The sequence below is a fragment of the Parus major genome, chromosome 3 (genome assembly GCF_001522545.3).
Source record: "Parus major isolate Abel chromosome 3, Parus_major1.1, whole genome shotgun sequence".
NCBI lineage: Eukaryota > Metazoa > Chordata > Aves > Passeriformes > Paridae > Parus > Parus major.
In genome coordinates this window covers 4762413-4787129 of record NC_031770.1, presented here as the reverse complement: position 1 = coordinate 4787129, position 24717 = coordinate 4762413, and the positions used below count along the sequence as shown (strand labels likewise).

Here is a 24717-nt window from a genome sequence, read left to right as displayed (position 1 = left end):
AATATCCTTTGTATTTCTTTAAGAGATATTTGAAGAACTTGCCTTCTGGAACAAAAAGCTCTAAGTGTTATTTTGTAGAGGTGGTTCTTTACTTCTGGCAAGGCTCCAGAGTGCTGAAAAACCAAGTGAACAGGGGGAGAAATAGGATGTGCACTGTGCATCAGCATTGTAAACAGAGATCAAACATCATGCAGTTCTCATGCACTTTGGGACTGAGCTGGAAACAGCCACTCAGGCAGAGGGCACGAGTGGGATTCCAGGGACCACTGCATCTGCCTGGTCCTGCCTGATGATTGTCCTCTGCTGGGGACAGCCAGGCTGCTCCTGGTGTCTGCTGAGGCTGCTGCAGAGCGGCAGCTAGTGCCAGCAGATGGGAAAGGCTGGCAAAATGAAAGTGCAACCTGAGGGGAAGGCAGCAACCTGCAGGAGGAATCATTTTGTATAGAAACAAACTCCTCATTTCACATGCAGGTCATGTGCTGGTTTTCATACAACTGTTTTTAAGGTAGGGCTGTGTTTTGACAAAGAGGGCTTTGCTGCAATGATCTCAGTGCTTGCAAGTGATTTGAGTATGGATAAAAGAGATATTTAACTCTACTAACTCCATGCAGCAAGATAATGTTAATTGTGTCAAATTCAGCTTAACCCATAGTGAAGCAGGGCAAATTAAACTCCAAGATTTTTAGCACTGTGTCTAACATCAGCAAATGCCTGTCCCTGTGCCTTGGACCCCATCTGGCATCGCTGGCATCCCCTGTCCACAGCCAGTCCCTGTATGAGTGTACAGGTGAGGAGTTGCAGCTTTCCTCAAATCGTTGAGAACAGCAGCATTTCCATAGAGAGCCAGATAATTTCCCTGTCATTAGTTACCTTGACACAAAAAAGTTATCACAGTTCCACAATCTGTCACTGGTTTGAGGGAACAGGAATTTTAAAACAAATACAGCTTTTAAATTATGGCAATAGAAAACAGTTGCTTTTTATGGAAAGGGAGAGCGAATGCCCAAAGCTGGATTTCCTCAGGGAAAGCACAGCAATTATTTTGTTGCTACCAAGGCAATAACAGGGTGTTTTCTTCCTATTTCTGGACCCCTAATATGATAAAAGGAACTAATAGCAACAAGGTGTAGGAGACACACGCTGGTGAACGCTCTAATGCACCGAGCTAAATCGGGTCCTGTGCCAGACAGGCAGCACAGGGCTTCTCAGCAGTGCAGAGCAGAGGCCTGGGGTGCCACAACACAGTGGCATTTCATGGCATCACTCCATGTGTGCTACTAGCACAGGTGACACAGGACAGACAGCCTGTGCCATTCTGTGCCACCCCCAGCACTGCCCAGGGCTCCCCAACCCCACTCCCAGCCCAGCACTTCCACAGGTGCAGGAAAATCCCTCTCTCTCCCTCCCCTCCTCTCCAGCTGGGCCTGGCAGCTGCCTGCAGGTTTCTGAGCAGGGCATGGAAGCCAGCAGAGGCATGAAGGGGCTCTGTGGTCGCTTGCAGCCCGTAAATCAGGGCAGCAAACAGCCCTGCTGACGGCCGGGCTGCGGTTTCGGGCTTAACGATCAGAGGGAGCACTCTGCGGCAGCAAAGTAAAAGCAGAGTGTAATATTTATTTAGTGAAAGCAATACAGGCTGTTTCCTACTTCTACGAGTCCCTTCTCATCAGGAGAATCTTTTCACCTAGCTCGAGGAACTGAGCTCTCTGCTGAGATCATTGCACTCTCAGATGGAAATCGTGGCACACCACAGCCACTGCCTCCTCCTCGCTGGAGCTCTGGCTCCAGCTGCTTCCCCGAGGCTGACAGGCTGCACTCCATGAGTCAGACATGCATCTTAGCACAGGCTTTGCAGCCTGGCTTTGCTTCCAGCCACGGAGTTCATCTGCTCTGCTCAGCTGGTGGCGAGCTGCAAGAGCACTTGGGTTGAGTTTATTTATCACTGAGGGCTCCTGGGATGCCACAGTTTTACTGATTTATACCCTTGGAGAGAGGTGACTCGTTTTCTGGGAGACATCCCATATGGCTGAATCAACATTCAGGGTTACTTTACTGACCCTGGCAATTAAGAGGACATTAGAAAGCCTTTCCAAGGGAAATCAGAGCCTTGGGGTGATCACATGTGAAAGTGCCCTCCTGGGGGAGAAAAAACCCCTCAAAGAAAAGAACATTATACTAAGAGAAACAGATTTTAAGGGCAGGAGATGCTGTGAGATCATCTGGTCTGGCCTGTCCATCACAGTCCCCTCTGCTGACCACATGGTGCAAGTTCCTGGTGTGGAACCATCCCATGCAGAGCATCATCCCCTCTTCCTGTCTGCACTTACAATCCATCATCTCTGCTGTGTGCATGCAGAAACAAAATAAAGGAGATTTTGGTGAGTGTCTAACTCTCTTGCCTCCAGTTTCCATCTGGCAGCTGGTATTTTGCCTGTGGTTTTTTCTGTGAGCCCAGCTTTCAGCTATTGCTCTACAGCCCAGGGACTGTACAGGGCCAGGTTTTCTCTACATTTTCCTGACAATGTGGTACAAAACCTGGACAAGGTGTTTCCCAACTGTAACCTCTTTCCCAGCAGAAGGCAACTCACCTGCCCCACTCACAGCTCCTGCCCTCTGTGGGTCAGATCAGTGCAGCAACATTTGCCAGCTAAATTTAATCTTTCGCAACAACAGAGCAACAAAAGTTTGACTCACACCTCCCCCTGCCCTTTTTTTTTTTTTCTCTTTTTAAATCATGTGATTCCCCTTACCCAGCCCATAATCATCACTTATTTGAACAGGCCAATTATCCCACAGCCGCTCATGGCACTAATTACGTTACAGTTCTCAGCAGTGGAAGTTGCCAAGCTCTCCTGCTCATCAGGCTTCCTTCATTGATACAGCAGCAGGCTTTACCTTCCTTCTCTTCACATTCATCCCACTGGCTTCAATTTGTTCTAAATTAGAGTTTGGCTTCCCCAGTGCTACTTAAAGCCCTTCTACCTGGAGGAGGATCCAGCCATAAGGATCAGCACCTCTTACCACAGTCTTCTCTCCATGTTTTGCAGCCCACCATTCCAAAAACCCCAGCCCTCATATAAATTATACAGGAGTTGATAGATTACCTCAAACATTTTCTTCTTTACAGTCTGCAGGCAGAACACTTGGATTTCTCATTTCTTCAGTGTTTTTTTCCCTCAGATCCCTTTTGATCATGCTACCCCAATGATACTGATCCTGAGGAACTTGTAAACTGAGCCTCTAAATCCTCCCACTGAGAAAAAGTACAATGGAACTACACTTGGGAATGCAGCACAAACCCCAAGCCTTTCCAGCTGTCCATCCAGCAGATACCTTCCCGCTAGAGGACCATTTTTAAGCCCAGAATTCCTTGTTGCAGTTGGCTTCCTTGACTTCACTAGTGACCATCACCTGCTGCTTTTTGAACGTGGCTTTGATTTCCTGCATTGGCCTTTCTGCTGAGCAGCTCTTCCTTCTCCTACTGAGCCCTCAAAAAAAAAAGAGTAAGGGCAGGGAGGGACCAGGTCAGATGATGGACAAGAGGATCCTGCTCTGTGTGAGCTTAGGCTGGCAGATTTGATGTGCAGCTCCTGCACACAGAGCTCTCCCAAAATCCAAGGGTATGATACAGTCCTTGGGGATTTAAACCCCCACTCATGTCTTTCAAACACACAGCTGCTTACCTCAAAATTACTTCCCTGGGTTCAAGTGCCCACACAGGTTTTAGGGGATTTGGTTGTCCAGCCCTTCAGCCTGCTCATCCACTCCAAACTCTTTCTGTCACCCTCAGCAATGCCCCCGTGTTCATCCCAACATCTCAGCTGGATCCAGGTACTCCCCAGCCCTCTCCTGGAAGCTGCCTCACAGTGAAGGGAACAGCATAAGGCAGTGGGGGGACTGGTTTTCTTATGGCCATCACCATTTGCAAAACTCACTGGAAGCTCAACAACCCACTGGGCTTCTCAAAGCAGCTCAGGTCCCGCTGCCTGGGCTCTGCAGCACCAACCTCCCTGTGCTCGGCCTCCAGACAGCTTTTCCACAGACCCCAACCTGCCCCTCTCTCCCCCCAGCAGCCAAGTCAGTCTCCTGTGGCCCAAGTACAAGCACCAAGGTCACCTGCTCAGCTGGCTGTGAGAATCCTGCCTCACCGAGCCCTGCAGGATCCAAGGGTTGTTCCCCAGTCCTTCCCGTGGCCTCCTGGCTTTTCCCTCTGCGCTCACCATCACCACCTCCACCTTGTCCCTGAATTTCTTGGTGCCAGGCTGCCCCCCTGCCCTGTGGTTCCATTTGCTTCCTCTCACCTGTGTCACATCACAGTGACATTGGCTAAGGGGGCCTCCGCAAACCCCGCTCTCGATTTCACACCTCACTGCTCCTCTTCGGGGAAGGAAACATATCCATTTTTTTTTCCTTTTGATTCCCCCCCACTTCCACATTTCCATCCCAGTCTTATTCTGTCAGACTCATGGCTCTGCTCTCAGCTCTGTTCCTCCCTTCCTTGCCCAGCCTCATCCCGGCCGTGTCCATCCCGTGTGTCAGACCCCGTTTCCCTTCTAGTGAGCGATGTGACTCCAGCTGCCTCGGAGACTATTTATTTTAACAGGTATATCCCTCAGTACCCTGGATTAATATACCTGCTTATCTCTTCTCCCAGAGATAATTTTGTACATTGTAAATTAAATAGAAGGGAAGTCAGAAGCCAAAGGAATAGATTTATTTTTCCATGCTCTCAGTGGAAGGCCCTGCAAGGGTACATTTCACAGGACATATATAATTGAACAGATGATTTGTGAAAGAGCTGGGGCAGTGGAACAGAAGTAAAGGTGCTGTAATTTGTTAAGGCAGTTTATCGGTATGGCTGAAAAACACGTCCCAGCTCTTCTGCAAAAGCCTTCCTGTAATCCAGCACATTTTCTTACCAGTTCATTGGCTCCTGCACACTGCTTTTTGTTTCCCATTGTTTCAGAGTAGCAGCAAATGCACATTGTGCTGGGAGGGGCAGGGGCTGGAAGCACAGGCATGTGCCATTTCTTGTTCTTGGTGTGAACACAAAAGCCTGCAGGGAAATTTCCCTGCCTCCTCCTGGCACTTGTCAGCAAAGGGGTCAGGGTAAGGTCTCCTGTGTCAACTGAAGCTCTTGAGTCAGTGAACAGAGAAAACCGGGCTTGTGTTAAGAAATTTTTATTTGTCCTTTGGATCTGTAATGTAAGCACATAAAATTACAAGTGGAAGAAACATCATGCCACAAAATTGCATAGAATTTTTACAAAAATGTGAATTATGCCTCTGAAACAATCATAGATTGAGGAACCGAAAAAATATGTACATGTTAACTGGAGTATTTCATCCTACTCTGAAAGCAAATCATCAAGGACTAATCAATCACAGACACTATTAATACAATGTACAAGAGCAACACTGATTTCAAAGAAAGGCAAGCAATGATGTCCCTTTAGTTATCTGTCAGTGAATGTTTAGCTAATACATGAGCATTAATTAACATAATTATGAACATGTTACGTCTAAAATGTCTGGCCTTCATTAGAATTTTTAAAATTCTGTTTATACTGCCAAAACCAAGCTATTTTCAGTAGTGTAAAGATATCTGAAGTGCACGACCTAATTTAATATAGACAGCTCTATTCTATACAGCAGAAAGTCCACGATACAGCATTTCCACACATTCAACACGGAACAAGGCAAATACATAAAAGGCACAAGACTTGCACATCATAAAGACCCTTTTTTCATTATCTTACTCTAGTTCAAGTAATATCAATATTAAATGATATTGGTTTCACTGAAATAGTTTGAACGATGCAAGATGTACAGGATTACACACTACCCTACACCTGCAGAAAGTGGCACTGTACAGATATAAAAAAATGTGAGTACAGGAAATGGTCAATACAAACGTACTGTAAAATGACTACAGCTGATAGTATATTTAACCCAACCAGTCTATTTATTTCTTATTAAATATAAACAAAAGGTTAATTGGTATTTGCCCGAGTTTCTTTGAAGACTGTGGCGAAGTCCTGGCTCCCCTGAAGTCCCCGGGAACGTCACAGATTCAGAGGAGCCAGGATTTTCCCAAAAAGCCTGCGCTGTACAACGGTTTCTATAATGCAATAGTTTCACTTTTAGTATGAACACTGCTATCAGTTTATTCTTGTAATAATTTAGACAATACGTCATTTTAACTTTATAAAATGCAGCATTATATCTCGACTCTACATTTTCAATGAGTGATTAAGATTGATTTCAAAGTGCAAAACTAGGATTAGCAGAGGAGTCACCTTTCCTAGCGGTAAGATGAAAGTCAGATTTTTGAATTTCATGTGCACTGATTTCATCATCATAAACCAGGGCAGTTTAATTCAAAATATGATCTCCAAACAATGTGCAATTTTTCTTTCTTTCTGCTCTAAGTTTAAAAAGGAAACATCAAAATACTGTTTGTTTTCCAAGATTTGAACTTATATATATATACACACCATTATTTAACTGAAAACTTAAGCTTGATTTGTATTTTATTGCTTAAATTTAAATAAAATAAGTTACTTTAAGTACTAAAATCCTGAGGGAATGGAAGTAAGGTAACTGAACTGTTACGATGTGTTAAAATGCCTCGCTATTAATTGATTGCTTTCTCTGATTGCTGTTTAATCCTAAGTAAGGCCCTGATCTTGCAAACATGAATGTGAATGTCATTCCCAGTCCAGCTCCTGAGCCCAGTGGTGCAGCAAAACACAAATTTGCAGGACCAAGAGTCTCGAAGCCAATCTGGGGCTTCTGAGCTGGTTTCTCCTTTACCCCAAGGCATCTCCACCCCGGAGGGAAGGATCATGCACTGGCCCGGGTACCAATCCCAGTCTGTCTGAGGTGTTTCATAATTCCAAATTCTGTTAGGATGGGAATCCAGAGAACAGCGTTTCTTTACCTTTTCAAATATCCTGACTTTCACAACGTCTCTCTGTCGTCTGATAGAAATTTCCCAGAATGTGCTGTTACTTCTCTCATGCATATCATACAGTACACTAACTTTGATTGTTCTTATTTTAACAAGTCAGTTAAACAGATTAATATACATTTTTAAATAACAGTGGTCACGTTTTTATACTCTGCTTTTAAATTTTAGACCTTAGTAAAACCGAGCCTCAGTCTTAAAAATAATGGAAGATTCTGTTAGATTTCAAATACTGTAGTCCTAAACATTTTATAATCCTATCAAATTCAGTAAGCTTAAAATATGATACTTAAAATCAATACTTTCGAGTCTGCAAAATATATATCAAATTTATATTCTAAAACTACTTTGATTTACAACACTAACACCACAAAAAGAATTCTACAATTCCATGATTATTCTACAGCAGTATAACCCAGATGTTAGCTCTCGGAAAGATTCTCCCTACGCACGGATCCCTGAAACATTTCGTTTGGCCAAGAGACCACATCAGCTTCAGATAGAAACATGCTGTGTGTGTATATAGACAGATGTGTGTGCACATACAGCTGTATATATATTTATATATATACAAACATTCATGCACTCACACGGTGTAACAAACACAGACGGACACAGACACCGACAGTCTCCACGCGGATTCTTCTCTCCGTTTTCCTCTCGTCCCCACAGTTCCAAGAATTTTCAGCAGCAAATATATGTCTCTCCATGGGATAAACATAATATCAAGACAGCAAGCCACCAGTGCTTGCAGAGCTAAAAAGGATCCAATGTTTCAGTGCAAATGTAAAAGGATGGTACAGCTGTCAAGGTGCAGTTATAAAGAAGGAAACAAATATGATTAAGTACTATTGTAATATTCACCAGGATCTCTATTAGTTTGGAGCACTTTGCACTAGCACTCCAAAAGGAAATCTGCACACATTTGTCTCTGTACAATACACTGGTCTTCATTAAACATTCTTAAAGAGTGAATGTGGCCAGAAAATTACCTATTGTAAATTGGCCAAAAATAAAAAAAAAAAAAGAAAAGAAAAATAAAGAGAACAGGGAGGTTAACATATTAATTTTCCCATTACAACTGCACTAAGCTTTAGAATAATAATCAGATGAAGAATGAGAATGAAGACCTTTGCAGAATACTTTTTATAAAATGTTCCTTTGGGGAAATGTGCACTTGAATGCAGATTCCTCCTGCCTCCCGAAGCGCTCCGGCGGCAGCTCACCCCGGGAGAGCGGAGACGGGCAGTTGGGAATGGTGCGCCCTGGCGCACTGATTGTTTCTTGGGCAGTTAAAAAGTAGTATCAAACACTTTTTCTTGATTATCTTCTTCCAATTCCTCTTCACTTTGTGGAGGTTTATGATTTGATTTTCCACTGTCAGATGCCAGGGAAGAGGGGGCAGAACTGTGGTCACCATCTTCACTGATTTTCCCTTTCATGGCTTCCTGTACGAACTCCAGAATTTCCAAAGGCAGTCTTTTGAATTTGTCTTGATACTCCTGATCAAGTTCCACCTGCAACTACAATAAAAGAGACAAGCTGTCTTCAGGTGTATCTGATGTGACCAGTGCTACAGGATGGGGAAAGTACCACACCAGGCAGGAAGGGGATTAACAAGGCATTTTTGCACAATTCAAGAATGTATTCCCTTCTTTCCCATATTAGCACCACGCATCCAAAATGCCTATTAATTTCCATGCAGTCATTGCAAAGCTGGAGGAACGTGCAGTCATAAGGCTGGTTTTGGGTACCACCCTTGGGTACCCAAATCCTTCAAATACACATGGATTTAACTGTACTGGTGTCCATACTCCCACTGGCTTTGACAAGACCCCACTCAGGTGTAGTATGGATCACGGATAAGCCTTTGAAAGAGCAAGGCCTTTATTGAGCTTCAGGTAGTTAATCACACATCAAACACACCACAAACGTTGCTCTGAGAACAATAAAACAACTTTTGCCAGATTTCTTGGGTTGGAGAAACCATTAGGAAAAAGTCAGTTGTCAAAGGGAGTCAGAGAGGGAGGGAAAACAAGTTAAATTACATTTCTTAGGGCTAGATCATGGAAAGTTACATTATCGGATTAATGCAGAATGTGTCTTGGACATTACTGGGGGAAAAGTGTCATATCATCAACAGGATGCAAAAGGCATGCAGAATGAAATCTGGCTATCAGTCTTCAGGAAGCAGTGGGTCCTTTCCCAGTATTTATTAGTACAGCCTTTGTTTTTAGTTCCCATATTGGGATCTGCACGATCCATTCTTTAAAAAACATTAATGTGTATCAAAGTTTCAACTGAAGACAAAGCCGATTTTTTCATCATGACCAATATGAGCACAGCACGAAGCAAAAGGGGTGAGTTCCAAAGCCAGACCCGCTCCATCTGTCCGTCCATCCATCCATCCATCTACCCACCTTCTTAAAAAGAGGGAGTCAGCTTCTGCTAACTGTAGCTGCAGCAGTTTTGCAATAGTTTCTTAGGCAATTGTGTTTCCAGCTATGCATTTTCCCAGGATTTCCAGGATAAAGGTGCAAGGAATTCTGATCTTTCAGCTCTAGGCCTGAGTCTATCCTACATAGTTTCAGGTCTCCTTCACCCCACTGCAACAGATCTCAATAGGCTATGCAAATTTTCACTTGAACATTAGGTCTTATTCTAGTCTTACCATCCTTGACCTGTCCACACTCATCACCATGTGACTCTATCACTACCCCTCCCTCTGAGCCTTTCCCATCCCATTCCCCATGCTTCTGTCCTGGTTTTCATCCTGCATCTCTGACTTTATTTTTGTGAGGCCTTTTCTCCTTTCTCCTGATGTGCAAATCAATGTCCTTAGCTCACCCGGTCTAGTTCTACATTCCTTAATTAGACAAATTCTGCAGCTTTTTTTCCTCAAGATCTAAGATTTGTTCTTTTTCCTTTTGGTTTCCCTGCTAAATCTCTTTTCCTGCTTTCTTTCTGGCAATTTTCCTGATGTCCTGGCCTCGGTTTTCCACCTTGGGTAAAAACCAAGTCTGAGGCACAAACGGTTCAATTAAAACACACCCTGCCTCTAAAATACATATTTCTATCGACTAGAAATATTTAGTTGTCACTGTGGTAGTTAATCATTATCGTAACACCCTTCTTTTTTTCCTGAACCCCTTCATTTTCTGGCTTTATGTCCAGATACAAATTTTCTGAAGGGATCCTCTTGTCTCATTTTGCAAACACTTCCACAAGTATAGACATCATCAGAGGAACAGTGCTGTAGGGTGGCTGGTGGAGAAAACTGAAAACTGATGCTGATCCTCCCTCTCTGCCCTGCTCACCACAGCCCCAGGACTCCACTCCTGCTGTCAGGGAGCTCCTCAGCCCCTGAGAAATCACATCCACACTGGCTGGAGCATCGGCAGCGCGGCACTCTCGATGGTCACGCTGCAAAAACCGAAGGTTCCATTCTAGCCAAAACCTTCATGGTGCAGTCGTGCTTGGGGTTACAGTTCATGGCTAAAGATCTGCACTGCTTAAAAACACAGGAGTGTCCAAGCCACAGATGAACTGCTGCATTTCCCCCACCTCATTGTCAGACATGGCATTTGTGAATTTTGGGCACCTCAGGTAGAGAAGGTGTGTAGTATCATAAGTCAGGGAAAAGTCTCCTGGCTCTCAACTTCCTTCAGAACCTCGATTTGATTAATTAGCTTTAAAAGCAAAAGAAATATTTGAAATCCCTCAGAAACTGAACGTTATCTGAACCCAGTGCAACCATAAGCATGTTGTTAGATAACAGTTGTGTCTAATATTCTCCTAAAGCGCCTCCAGTGGCTAATCCCCCCCAAGTCGAGTGTTTAATAGAAATGACATGAATCTGGAGCTACCTCTCTGTCTCCAGAGACAGTCTATATAGATATCTAATCATGAGAAGGTTGAAGTTACTTGAGAAGGAACAGACAGCAGACAAGGAGGGTTGATTAAAACTGCATCACTAAAAATTAGTTTTGACTCCAAAGGCGCTGCCCTTGCTCAGCACCCAACAAGTCCCTCAGATCCCATCCATTCCCTGGCCCCTGATCTACCACACAAGGTTAAAGAAACAAGTTGTCTGCTTAAAACCAGCTGGCCTAAAGAAATCCAGCTGTTTTTCTTTTAAAAGGCTCAGTGTCCTCTTTATTCTGTAGCTTAACAGGGACATTACAGCTCATGGCATTGAATGGAGAGCTGTCCTCCCAGCAGCAGCAGTAGCCACACATATTTCTCATTTGGCTGGCTGATGGCAAGACAAGGTGCCACGTTAGTGTGTGAGTAAAAACCTCTCTGCTCAACCAGCACCTCACCAGACTCCACCCCAGGTGGCCTTCCCACTCAGTTTGCTGTTCCCTTGGGTTGCTTCCCATCACAAGTCCACCTACCCCAATTTCTCTGCTCTCTAGCTACTAAACAAGGTGACCTACACTTGCTGTTAGGATTTTGGAATCAGACAAGGCGGGGGAATGAGACCGGTGATTAGACGGGCAGATCATTATCTGGACCACTGTCCTCATTAACATGTAACAACCTTCTTCCTTCTGTTATCTCACTGCTGCCCTCTTATAGATCCTCTGTCCTCTCCTTAGCACACAACAAACACAACACGAATGTCACCTCCATGTAGCTTTAGTGTCCCACAGTTGGACACTATTTTTTGTTCAGCTAGATCTCACTCCCATGTATTTCACTGAGTTACAACTTTACAATTCAGAGCCATCATTAGGGTTTTGCAATGGGGTCCCTGGGGACAGGAGATGAATGTGTTAGTCAGAAGCTCTTGAATGTGTGCTTCCATCTCCTACCTCTTATTATTTACCCAACAGTGCAAGTTAAAAAATGCCAGCTGATGCTCAGCTCAGCTTTACATAAAACCTGCCCTGGACAAACAGCACCATCTGCACCTTGAATCCACCCAACACAGCCCTGAGCTGAGGGACAGGACAAGAGCAGGGCTTTGCAGGTGAGCAGAGCCCAGCTCATGGGCTCATGGGCCCTCTCAGTTCAAAGGGCTCTTCGGCATCCTCGGCTACTTTTCCTCGGCCGCTTTCCAAAAAGGGGCGTCAGTCAGGGAAAGGCCTTGCAGCCCTTCCTTGGAATGTGGGAGGGGACAAAGATTATGGCTGTTCAGCTTAAAGCAGGGGAAACACACTCAGAAAAGGAAACAGATGGTGTTATTAAAGCTATTTACATTTATATTTTACCTAGCTGTTATCATTAGAATTCCCAAATGAACAGCATGCATGGCACTAAAAGCAGTGACTGTGATCAATACAGGATTACACAAGCAGAGGTCGTGGGTTTAGACACTCCTGGCCAAGCCCCTGTAGACTCTTGCATGCTTGCAAAGTGATCCAACGAGCTCCTGTTTCTCCCAAGAACCAAACCAAAGTGGTCAAGTGTGGAGCACGCTGTGCTGCCAGCACAAGTGACCAGAGGGCTTCGAGACAGGAGGTGGACAGAGCTGGGCCACACAGCCCCGCTCCCACCTCACCTCCTCCCTGCACTCCGGGAGCCCGAGGGAAAGGGAAACGGGGGAAACTCGTCCAGCCCATCTCCCTTCCTGCAACACCTCTGGACGTGAACGCCGCTGCTCCTTCCCCTCGTACCCCGAGCGGCCTTTCGGAAGTCACCAAGGCAAGGCCTTCCCAAACCTTTTCCCCTCTCTTCCGTCCCTGCATGGCGTGGGACACCGCAGGCTTGGCCTGTGACCTCGCAGCATCCTTCTCCTGCTGGAACATCTTAGCTGATGCAAAACCAACCCACTTCCACCCGCACTGGGATTCATTCCAGCTCACATCGGTTTTTAAAAATATATTTGAAACTCAAAAATAAATAGTGAGGGCACTACTTAAAAAACATCTTGAGAATTAATCTTCAGCCAAAACCGTTTTGAGAAAGTTATGTATGAGATACAACCATTGTGGTGAAAAAAAAACCCCACAAAAACAGTTTTGTTGAAAAAATCCATTAATTATGGCTATATCTGTTTTGATGAAGTTCTTCCATTGCAAAGATTTGCTATGACTCCAAATAAGTCACTTTTTTATGTCTCAGGTTTTTCTGTTCCTTAGAGAATTTTTTCTCCTAGGGCACCTTTTTGAGTTTGATGTTTCTGTTATATCTCCTTTTACATTTATCTTATTTTGTTTTCCTCATGATTTTCTTTACCTGAATGATGCAGTGAATTATGAATGAAAAATTATTCAAATATCCTGGCTCAACAATTTAGGTAAAAATAGACTTTGAGAACTAAATAGTTCAGTATGTCCAACAATCTCTGACATTTCCAACAGTAAACTCTTTATTCTCAAGTTTTTTTCACAGTTTTTGAGTTAAGATTTCAAATGTGAGACATTTTGAAGCTGTTTTATTTCTCCTTGAGGCAGAGCACAGGAAAATATATAAAAAATTTACTCTTTTGTAAAATGATTGTTGCATTTACTCACCAGTTGAAATGTGATACTCATTTCTATCCATAATTACCATGGCACTGCCCACATGCAGGGTATTATTTAATTCCATGTGGACAGTGCCTGTTCTTTTTCTTTTACTGATGAGAAGCTCAACTGCTTGTGTGTAGTTTCAGCAGAATGTATTTTGTCAAGAGACAGTAACTGGTCACTGCACCATTTGTAACCAAAGGGGGGCTGCAGCCTCTCCAGGGAATTTCTGTTCAGCAAAGCTCCCGTTTTCCTTATCACGTGTCATTGGAAATGTTTATTTTGTTAACACCAGCAACACTGATATTTGCAGCGGTCAGTGAAACCAGATTGCAACAGCAGCACTGGGCTGGGATTGGGGCCCCTTTCTCAGTCCTCCCCTCCTTCTCTAAATCTGCTAAAGCTACAAATACTTATTTTTCTTCCTGCAAACATTTGACCCATGTGCCTAAAGATAATTTTAAATAGAGGATTTGGGGCTTTTAAGCCTGCATCAGACAACAAATATGCATAATGTCAGCGACCTCAATTTAGCTTCCAAAATAGCACAGAGAGGACTCCCAGATTAAGGGTACATAGAGCAAGAAGGCTGCTGTTCCTCTGCTTTTCATTTTCAGAGCTTACTTAATTAGAAAGCCATTCTGGAGGGATACAGCATTAAAAGACATATGAGTAGCAAGAACTGTTAAAAGCAGATGGAGGCTCAGTAACAGGGAGAGTGAAATTGAGGAACAGAGCTCATGGATCAAGTGATTTATAGGCAGCAATTTTTGTTTAATTGGAAACAGTAGGAGTTCCTTATTAAGGACCATGTTATTCCCTCCACTAAGCTGATTTCTGCTGGGAAGGCAAGGGAGTAACCACTGCTCACATGTCCTCATGCCTCAAGGCCACAGTCCCTCGGCAGCACTCGGCTGGAGCCCTCTCTGCCCTCTGTCAGAACATCCCTGAAACAGCAGCAGGTTCTCCAGAAGCTGATTGCCCAGGCCTGGGGAAGGAGTTAACTCTCCATGTGCAGAGAACATGGAGGGTTAATGCTAAGGAGCTAAATGCTCTTTTTTTCTCCCACTTCAGCAAGGAAGTGAGTAAAGGGACGTGTCAACAATAGCAACATTTGGGCTTAATTAAGGACAACATTTCTAACCCTGAGATGAAACTATTCAGATAGACAGGGTTTTCTCTCAGAAGATGTGGGAGTGTGGAACCACTGAGGGGAGCCTAAGGGCACTTGGTATCTGAGGTGGTACAAGGAACAGCTAAACAGCAGCGGGAAATGTCTTCGTGCTGACTGGAAAGCTCCAGTTAATGACTCCTGTCCTCAGACAAGGACATCTCTGCATTTTCAAACAGTGGTAACTTTCCAGACCATGGGAGACACCAGGCACACCAGTTTCAAGACTCCTTCTCTGCCTCCCTACCTGAAGGTGATGCTCCCCTAGTCCTTCACGAAGGTCATCAGGCCGATCTCACCACCCCACAAAGTCTCCATCCTGTTTTCCTGAGACCAGGGCTGCTGGCTCAGCTCTAGTTCATAGTGCTCCACTATTGCCCCTCTGCCTTCCCATGCCAACAGGCTGCACAGTCCAGACATGCTCCTTGAAAAAAATCACCAGCAATCACCTCAAGTGCCTCAGCAGGCACGGAGTGGTAGCACATCCCGTGTTATCTCCCCTTGTACAGACACTTCCCCTCCCACCGCCTCCCTTATCTGCCATGTTTCAGCTCAGTGTCTCTTCCTATCAAAGCAAAGGTGATTTGCTCTGCCTCCCCGAGGGTACAACAAGTCCCCACATAAATGAGTCCCTTTAATATCTGCTGTCTCAAGGCACTAGACTGTAACCTTGGGGCCTCCATCAATCTGTGTCTCCGCCTTTATTAACTGCAACCTCAATTAAACCAGTGGGACCGCGAGGAAACCTGGGACCTGGGCGCCTGGATTTTAACATTTATAAGGCAACTCATATTCTTCTGGGTTGAAAACCAACATTTGCTCCAATAACTGATTAAAAATAAATGTTTGGGTGGTGAGATTGCCCATCAGTGCTGCCCAGGTCATACATGTATTAAACACACATACCTGTACAATTTCTCTGCTGAAATCTTCTGGGTTAGAGAAGGTCCTTACAGAAAAAGCCTAAACTGGTGATCTTTTCCTACTGGCAATTGTATTAGCAGCAATTTCAGATCTCTTGCATTTTCTTTAAAGAAATAGCTTGTACTGAATTCTGTGGGAGGATTTTCTTCACAGTAACTCGTTTCCTGTTTCTTCAAAACTACAGCAGTTTATTCTCATGCAGAGCCCTGCTCTGTGTCTTGTAAGCTGCATACTTGGAATTACTCCTCATTCTGATGATTATTTCATGTAACAGTTTGCTTTTGTGGATAAAACGCTTTCTGAAGCTATTGAGTGGCACTTAGACTTCATAAAACTTCAATAATTCAAACTTCATAAAAGCATGACCTATACACCTCATGATGCATATGAATAAAAATAATTTGAGCTAGAATGAACAGGGAAAAAAAAATCCCCTTTCTATGGGCATTTTAAGGGTAGACTCTGAGATTCTGTTCCTTTTCATCATCACTAGAGTAAGCTATCTTCACTGTAAGCAAGGAAGAATCTGCTCAGTTTCAATGCAATAAATCCAGAGGAACTCCCCTGAAGTCTCATCTATCAGCAGATACTGGCCTTAGTTTATTGGGGTGGATCCAGGGTAAATAACTCAAGTGACAGAGCTCAAAGAGAGCTTCTTAGCTGGTTCTTTTTTAAAGTGCTGTCCATATTTTGGATATTGCAAAACAAACAAACAACAGAAAAAAAGCAGTGCAGCCATTACCTTCTGATAAATGATGTTTTTCCACTGCCACGATGCCTCCAAGGCAGCCTGTAAACAGGCAGCTGACTGTCCAACAGCACAGGCCTTCCAAGAGTAGCAGTATTGTAATTCTCATCTCAGGAGGTCATGACAGTCCCTTGGAAACTCATTTTAAATGACATCTTGAGGTTACAACAGCAACAATATATTCCAGAAATATTCCAAAACCCTGGATGGACCAGAGAACGTGAAACTCAGCAGCACCACGGCAGCAGAGCAGGATGTCCCCAGTGGGCCATGGAATCTGCAGGGCCACTTAGTATTTATTGTGTTTTGCCTGAAAGTGAGGTTGCCCCACAAAGTGAGAGATTCTGGCAATTTTTGAAAGAGGAGAGACAAGAAAGTTTCAGGTGCTTAAGGTCTCCAGTGTGAGGGCTCAGGAGCTCCTGAAGCACAGATCTGAAAAAAGGTGGTGGAAGCCACGGCACAGCTTTTGGGCCTCACCTAAACTGAACTCTGGATTCAGTTTAACAAAGCACTTTCCAGTCTCTCATATCCACCCTGCTAATAGGTAATTACAGTGTTGCTTGTGTTTGACTCTTGGCAGGACATCTCTAACAGGCCCCATCAGTGTCACAGAAAATTCCCTCTGAGCACAGAGATTTCTCCTCCAATACGACAATGAAAAGGAAATAAATAATCTCCTTCTCTGTCTCTCTCCAGTGGCATCACTGTGCTCCTCAAAGCAAAAGGAGCAGCTCACCCTGTGATTAAGTCTGGCACCTCCTTTCACTGCCATACCCTGCTCTGCCCTGACTCTCGAGCTGTTTTGAGTAATAAGAGCTCCAAACACACATTGAGGGCTCTGCATCTTGAGACAGCACTTTTCTTAAGGTACACACTCACTATGATTTCCATGTCACTGGTAATTGTCAGGGAGCTGCATGGAGGTTTAGAAGGAAGCCATCATTAGCTCAGAAATAATCACACTGATAAAGCCTCTCCTGCACTTTGAAGTTTACCTTGCTCTGTAGCTGCCCATGCCAAAGAGCCTCTGCAGGATGGAGCCCCACTGAAAAGTCTGCTTGGAAAATTACTGAGCAGTCAGTCTTTCCCCTAATATCTTGTTAAAAATGAATGTTTCTAGACTAGAAAGCAAGCACACTCTGAATAAAGATCAAAGCCTTCGAAGTTTCTTTGAAAATCTTTTCAAGTAGTTGCAGTTCTATAATCCCTTGCAACAGTGAAGGCTATTCCAAAATATTTCCTAACTCATCAACAACATGAATCTGGCTTCCTCTTTACTATTAGCAGAGATTTTTGCATTGACTCTCCCCAAATAATGACCCAATTTAGTACAGCCATTATTTTTTAACATAACAGGCTAATGAAAAAAAACCCATTCAGAACCTGGCAGAAGTTTAGCAGTGGAGACAGAGTCGCTGTCCCTCATTTTCCATCTTCCAGAAATGATGGCTCAGTATTTTGGCCTTTGTACTTCCAAGTGTCATGCGAGTGTTGAGGCTGGGTTTAGCAATGACAAAAAGCTGGGACCCGGTTCAAACTTATGTGCTGATGTATATGTTCATTATTACCTAATGGCCATCAAATGGAGATGTATCACTGCTACTGGGGACTGAGTCTGGTAAGTTTATGGCTGCTCTGTGTTTAATTCCTATGATTATCTTCACATCCTTCTACTTCTACCATGAGTTTATCCATATTTCCACATTCCTCATTGTTTCATGCTGGATTACAAAACACACTTGGTTGTTTTTTTTCACTTGTGAAGCAAAATTAGTGTAGAATTTTAACTGCAACTATTAAAAACTTTAGAGCTTAATGTAAAAGCAACACTGGCCTGTGGTTCATCTTAATTAAAAATAGCCTGAAGGTTTTCACTTCCTGATACTACAACTAGCTTTAAAGTAAAAAAACCCTCCTCTTGTTGGTACTGCTGTTACTGGATTAAGCAGTACTGTGCAATAGGAGGTTGACTGAGCCATCCTCACGAGTAAATTCAAGGGATTATTATTTCAGTTCAGTTGTTTTTCATTTAAACATTTTCTCCCAAGTTCATATTAACACTGACTGCTGCAAACTTAGGCAACTCTCTAATTACCCAGCTTAAATGACCCATGCAGAAAACTTTATTTCTATGATGTTCAGCAAGCATCCCACAATGCAAAAATGGACATATAAGGTAATTTCATCAAGTCATATCAACAGGACAAAGCCCATCCCACGCCTGCCCAGAGCAGCTTGAACTCATGCCTGGTAAAGCACATACCCAAAGTTCCCTCCAGTCCACAGGCCAGTGATTGGCTTTAATGGGGTTTGGATCTACAATTTGGATCTACAACCACAAAACTGGTTGTAAACAGACCAGATCAAGTGAAGGAACTGCTGGCACAAAAGGGCATGAAATGCTTGCTCCTGAGCCAGCAGGGATCTGGGGGTAATTGTAATCTGCCTCACAAAGGAGAGGTGCAAAGCTTGTGTTTTGGTGGCTCGGGGTTTTCACCTGAAAATCATTCCCTTTTTCAATTTAAGCAAACTACAAAGCATGAAGGAGCCTGGGAAAAAGGACCAGGTTGCTGCTTTAAATCCAAGCCTGCTCCAGATAAGAGGTAACAACTTCCCACAGAGAAGGGCAGACTTCTTTCTCATGTCCAGACCTTGCTCTCTCTGTGTACAACCTGATCTGGGTTTCTGTCCAGCACCTGAGCTCTGTGAGGAAGGGAAACTGCTGAGGGCGTTTTTCCCTCCTCATGCTTATTCTGGGTGAGGAACTGCCACCCTGCTCGTGCTGCAGCCCAAGCAGCCTCACAACCTCATCTCAGGTGTGGTGGGATGTGTCCAGTGAGGAACTGTGACACAAAATGTGTGTCACAGGGCCTGTGTGTGAGTCTGTGCCACGGGACACTTTCCATCTTGCCAAGCAGCCAGGTGTCTGAAAGTCCTCTTGAACACCTCTCTTAAAGAGATTGCCATTGAGTTCTGTGGCCAGGCCTTGCTGTTGCCAGGAAAAGAGATACACTAATTCCTTGGATGCCAGCACAGATAGGAGGATAAGGGACACCACAACTTTAAACTTCCTGAGACTCGGTTCCTCTGCTGCCTGCTGTCCCTGCTGAGCTCAGTGGGCACGAGAAGGTCACCCTGGGGCCTCCCCCACACCTGCTACAGGAACCATGAGCTTCCCACCAACAGCACTCTGAGCTGGATCTGGTCCCTGCCTTCTCTCCTCCTGAACTCACTACAGTTCATCAAAGCTCAGTTCACCAGAGGGTCAAGCCTGCACTGAGATGAATCTCATGGAACTTCACTAAGCCCTTTGCTTTTTTTTCCACTGAAAAGCATGCCATCAAAATACCTAACATGATCCCCTAAAGCTCCACTTTGTTTGTAATCTGATTTCATTTATGTGTATCACTATTGGTAGCTTCTCTCTTGGAAAGGTTTTGCACCATGCAAAACCTTCTTTAAGAAAAAAACCCACTAGCAGTAGAACAAAACCTCTTTCCATTACAAGAACTCATCTTTTTAATCCTCTATCAGTGTTTTATTATTATTTCGGTACTTGACATCTTCCAAAAGCATTAAAAAGTTCTTGAGAGGTCTTACAGCTTTATAGTGTATTCTCTAATGCCAATTCTGATCACAATCTAGCTGAAGATAAGTTTAATGAACACTAGAAAAATAAAGGCCTTTCATAAGCGATCAAGTGATTTGAAGAAGCAAAGGAGTACTTTAAAAACATGTGTTTCTTGCTTTAGAACCCTGTTTTTAAAATGTGTAGGGTACACATCTCTGCTGAGGAAAACAGAAATTAATCTGGAACTTAGGGAGTATTTATTTCAAATGATGGTAGACAAGTATCAGAAATGAAAGAGACTTAACTTGCAAAAGCACCTTTTAGAACAATGACTATAAAATGTCATCTTTTCCCCATCTCGTGGAAATCTATTTAGTATTGGAGAAATACAGACAGACATTAGATTTAGTGAAGGTGAGTGAATAATAAAGTCATCTGCTACTCTAAATAACAGTAAAAGGATTATTCTGAGTTAGTTACAGAAGTTATCCCTAAAAATTCTTATCACTTATGTTATTTAAACTTTCTTACATATCAATTAGTTTGAAATAATAAGTCTTTAGGCTATCCATTAATTGCAGCACTGTTGGCACGATCTGTATTTAAAATTATGCAATGAAAATTAAGCTGAAGCACCAAGCTGTCTTGGCTAACAAAAAAGATTTCCTCAGCCCTTCGGATAGAGAAGGAGAGATAATGGGGGCACTGAATTCACAGGAGAACTCTTTCTCAGTTTACAATTCTCTCCTGTCACACATTGACACAGACTGTGGAAGCCACAAGCTTAAGAATCCCCGTGTTTAAGTTGCAGTGTTGCTTCTCCAGCACATCCATTTTCCGATCGATCGGCACGGCTGCTCTCAGGCAAAGCGGAAGAGAGCTCCCGTGATTAATGCAAAGGAAAGCACCCTACACAACCTGGAGGAGAGCTGCTCCAGGAGGTTCTGCACAGGATAATTACAAATGCAACGGATGGGCAATTGAAATTGTCGAGTTACTCCTTCAGAAGTCAGGGGGAGGCCGTTTGCAGAGGAATATCTGGTCCATACATCAGGAGAAGATACCAATTTTAATTTCTCCTGCTGTTATGGCTCAAGGCTCTCCAAGAAGCCTCCAACCCACACTTTTAAGTCTTCCTGCCTTTGCAGAGCAGATTTAAGGACACTGAACTTCTCTTGTCTGGTCATATTTTGCTTCACAGATACACTGAAGCTACACTTTGGCGTTTGTCCCATTCCTTTGTCCCATTCCTTTTGGGCTGGCACCTGTCAGAGGCACAGCAGGGACTGCCACGTCTGGCACAGCAGCACCGACCAAGGAAGGCAGTTTAAAAAGAGCAGCCATTCCTTGGTACATGTCTTTTTCCCAAATCCTCTGTGCCTGCAGCACAGATGAGTCAAAGATAACACTCAGCTGGTTCAAACAGATCTTGGGAATGGCATTTTCCTGCAAGGAAAATGGAAAATCAGCTGCAAGAATAAAAGTAGCTGAAATATTCTGATGGAGGGAACCATACCTGGGAGAGAAACTTCTCTAAATCAGACCAGCCACTGCAGCTCATTCCCTGTCAGCCTCTGCCTGCTCCTCCAGCAGCTCCCTGTCTCCTGCATCCTATGGTTAATTGGACTTTTAAATAAGGAGAGGCAGAGCATCCTCCTACTAATATTAATGAGCTATAGGAAGGAAACAAGGGTGGATGCTGAGTCAATCCTCTTGTGACAGGCCTGTGTGCTTGTGGATGCATAGACACTCACATAAAAAGGGGAAGACATCTGAATATTTTTAAGTACATCAATATAATGACTCCATTGGCATAAACACGTGTTTTGTGGAAAAAATATCATGTTCCTGAAACATTCATACAAAAGATACAGTTTGTTCAGGGAGGACAGGTTCAAAGAGGATCTTTGGTGAGATATTTATCAAAGATCTGTATTTTTTTTTTTTGTGATCTCCAGCACACTGTGGAGGGAACTGCTCAGGGTCTCTGGGCAATGACAGAATTGGACATGAAAACACTCTGTGGGTACTCTGACAGATGACTGGATGGTGACGCTTTACTTACTTGCCCAGAAATTTTTCAGAAAGAAATTCAGAAGGGCACAGAATATTTCAACTTCTGAGCAGACAACATCCATATTTACAGTACGTCCTCTCTCCTGGTGATTGGATGGGAAAACAGCCACCTCTTCCCATAAAGGATGGGGACCTGTGAGCAGGCTTGCTCCTTTTCCACATTAAATCAAATCAACTCCTGCAGGAGTCGACAGAGAGGACCCTGGCCTATGTGAATCCTCAAACGTGGTTTATATCACTGAATTAAATCTGCTTATGAGTTGCAACCATTACATGGCAGCTGAAATTGCAAGAAATTAACTCCAATCTTAGAAAAAAAAAGATCACTTCAAAAGTAAAAAAGCTAAGCAATAATTTAAAAATTGGAATTCATTTTCAACCAATTAGTATTTTCAAGTGGGAGCTGCAGTAGTGCCTGTCTGAATACAAATGGGAATGAAGGGTACTCCAGGCCAAGAGGAGGCGTTAACACTGACACGGAACTGGGGAGAAGTCACTGCAGAATTTATTCCTTTATGGCATGGGAAGCAGGAGCTCCTGGAATTACAATGATCCCCCAACAGAAAGGCTGACAGTGAGTTGTCATTCCCAGGAGCTCCTACAGTTTCTGTGCTATTTGGCATTACAGGCTGCTCTCTCCCAGCTCCAGCAGCATCCAAGCTATGTGGTGAGAAGTGGATTACTGAAATAACAGGGAAACATTCAATTGCTGCAAGTCAATCCCATCAGGAATATTGACTTCTGAAACTCGATCTCTGCTCTGGAAACTGAACCTGCAAAATTTTCAGCAGAAAGGAGTATTTTGAGAGCAGAAATACTATGCTGAGATCTCACCGACCTTTGTAACACCCCACAGAATAAACCTGAGCCAAACAGGCACTTCTACATTTCCTACTGGAAATAATCTCAAAGAGGACCACAGATGAGTGACTGTAAGCTGTTTCTAGAAATGCTAACCTTCAGTATCAGCAGGCTGTGAAATAATTTTCCCTATAAGCTCCACACCATATGTTTTATCCAGGCATTAACACCTCCTCTGTGAAGATAAAGCTGTCAGGAAAAGAGGCAGCAGGGTGCAGTATCATCCCCACAGGCCAGGCAGGAGCTGAACCTGGAGGCTGAAGTTGTGCTGTGCAGAATTCTGGATGTGTGCAACAGCTAACAAAAGACTTACAAAACTCCAGGCTTAGGAAAAAGGAGAGCTTGATCCTAGACAACACTTGCATATGGCTGAAGCCTCATTGAAAAACTCTCTCATGCACTTAAGTCTCCAATTGAAACACAGCTTAAAGGATGAGAAAAGTACAGCAGTAGCTCTTAGGTCCTACTTTTTAGGCTTCTTAAAAGCCATTCCTATCCAGCAAAAAATCCTAGAGCAAAGACATAGAATAAAAAAAGGCTGCAGGTTCAGACCAGACTTGTAAATCTACATTTTTCTCCTTCTGTTTCAAAACTTTATCTACTGCTGACAAACAAAACTGTGAACTACCTGGGAGTTCTTCCTGTAGCTGTCAAACATTTATTCACTAGAGGATTCAAACAGCTCCTGAATGAAGCTGTAATTTAGGTAATTTCTCTAGATCCTTTCACAGCTATTAGCGTGGCTTAGAATGATTCTGTGCCTCTCCTGCACAGAAATATTCTCTAAGGTGATCAGTTTTGTTCAGCCCAAAGCCAATGGTTTACTCCACCAGAGCAGGAGCTGAGATATTCCTTTCTGGCCTGCAGGAAAAATCCACTCCCTTCTCCTGCCCTGCCTGCCCTCCCTTATCCTGGTACTTCACAGCATCCCAAATGCCCTGTCCTGTGTATGTAACAGTGAGAGCTTAGAACAGAAAGGCATGGGGAAAAAAGTTTCTTCACATCACATCAATTTCATGTTTGCCTTGGTGTGATGGATTCCTTTGCCCCATTTTGGAGCTCTCTGAGTACTCAGTGCAGATCCTTTTGGTTTCCCAGTTTTCATGCACAGGCAGGGTGCACTAATTCTGTGACAATTTCACCATGCAGAGCTTCTCCTAATCCTTTACAGTCTATGAGGCTGAAGTCCTGAGAGCAGGATGAAGCCAAGGAAAGAGTAACTCCAGTGGTGTAATGAGGAGTTACTTCTCACTAGAGGTTTTTCTCTGGGGTCTGATTGCCTTTTAACTGTGCAGGAGAAATTGGATTTGCCTGGGTTCCCAGCATCCTCCCAAGATATCCTAACTTGACCCAGGCAGGTGATATGAGGTTGGCCTCATATTATTTAAAATGTAAGTGATGTATGAGAAGAACAGAGTTAAAATAAGTTCTTCTGCTTTTTTCAAATGATCAGTGAGCTGTTTCAAGGCAGCTCATCTCTATTCCCATCCTCCTGCTTTTCAGGAAAAGAAGACAGCACATCCCTCAGGAACAGAAATCAATATTCTCCTGTCACTTAAACACAAACAACAAAGAAATCCCAGTCCCCTAGTGAGCAATTGCCAGTTTAATCTTGCCATCTTCAGTAAGTCACTCCTTTGAATACTGTGGAGGTGCCAACATATTCATTATGGGCTCTGCTTTCTTTTTTCACAACCACTGTGCTCAGGAAACACATGTTTAGTTCCCTTGCCTGTGCCCAAGAGGAAAACAGCACTCATGAAATCAAGGCCCCACCTCACAGTTTTAATCTCTAACCCTGCCACAATAAGAGAACTAAACAATACTTGCAATTGTGTTATTTCTAACAAGCATTTGAGAAAAATATTCACTTATTATGCAACAGTAAAAACCTTTAAATAAACTGTAATGATGTGAATCGATACATGAGGAAGATGCTGGGTC

At 43.6% G+C, this 24717-nt stretch overlaps 1 protein-coding gene and 1 long non-coding RNA gene across 4 annotated transcripts in view; one reads left to right on the top strand and one right to left on the bottom strand.

The window, feature by feature from the left end:
* Window positions 1–24717, top strand: part of LOC107201339 — a 78520-nt gene that overhangs the window by 30030 nt on the left and 23773 nt on the right. The window lies entirely within an intron of this gene.
* PLCB1 (phospholipase C beta 1) overlaps window positions 5163–24717 on the bottom strand; it is a 331414-nt gene continuing 311859 nt past the window's right edge. Inside the window, exon 32 of one of the 2 annotated variants that reach the window (XM_015620526.1) lies at window positions 5163–8490. In XM_015620526.1, the coding sequence (XP_015476012.1) occupies window positions 8260–8490 (231 nt within the window). In that variant the 3' untranslated portion in view covers window positions 5163–8259. The remainder of the gene's footprint in view (window positions 8491–24717) is intronic. The other variant, XM_015620527.1, reaches the window with a different exon arrangement.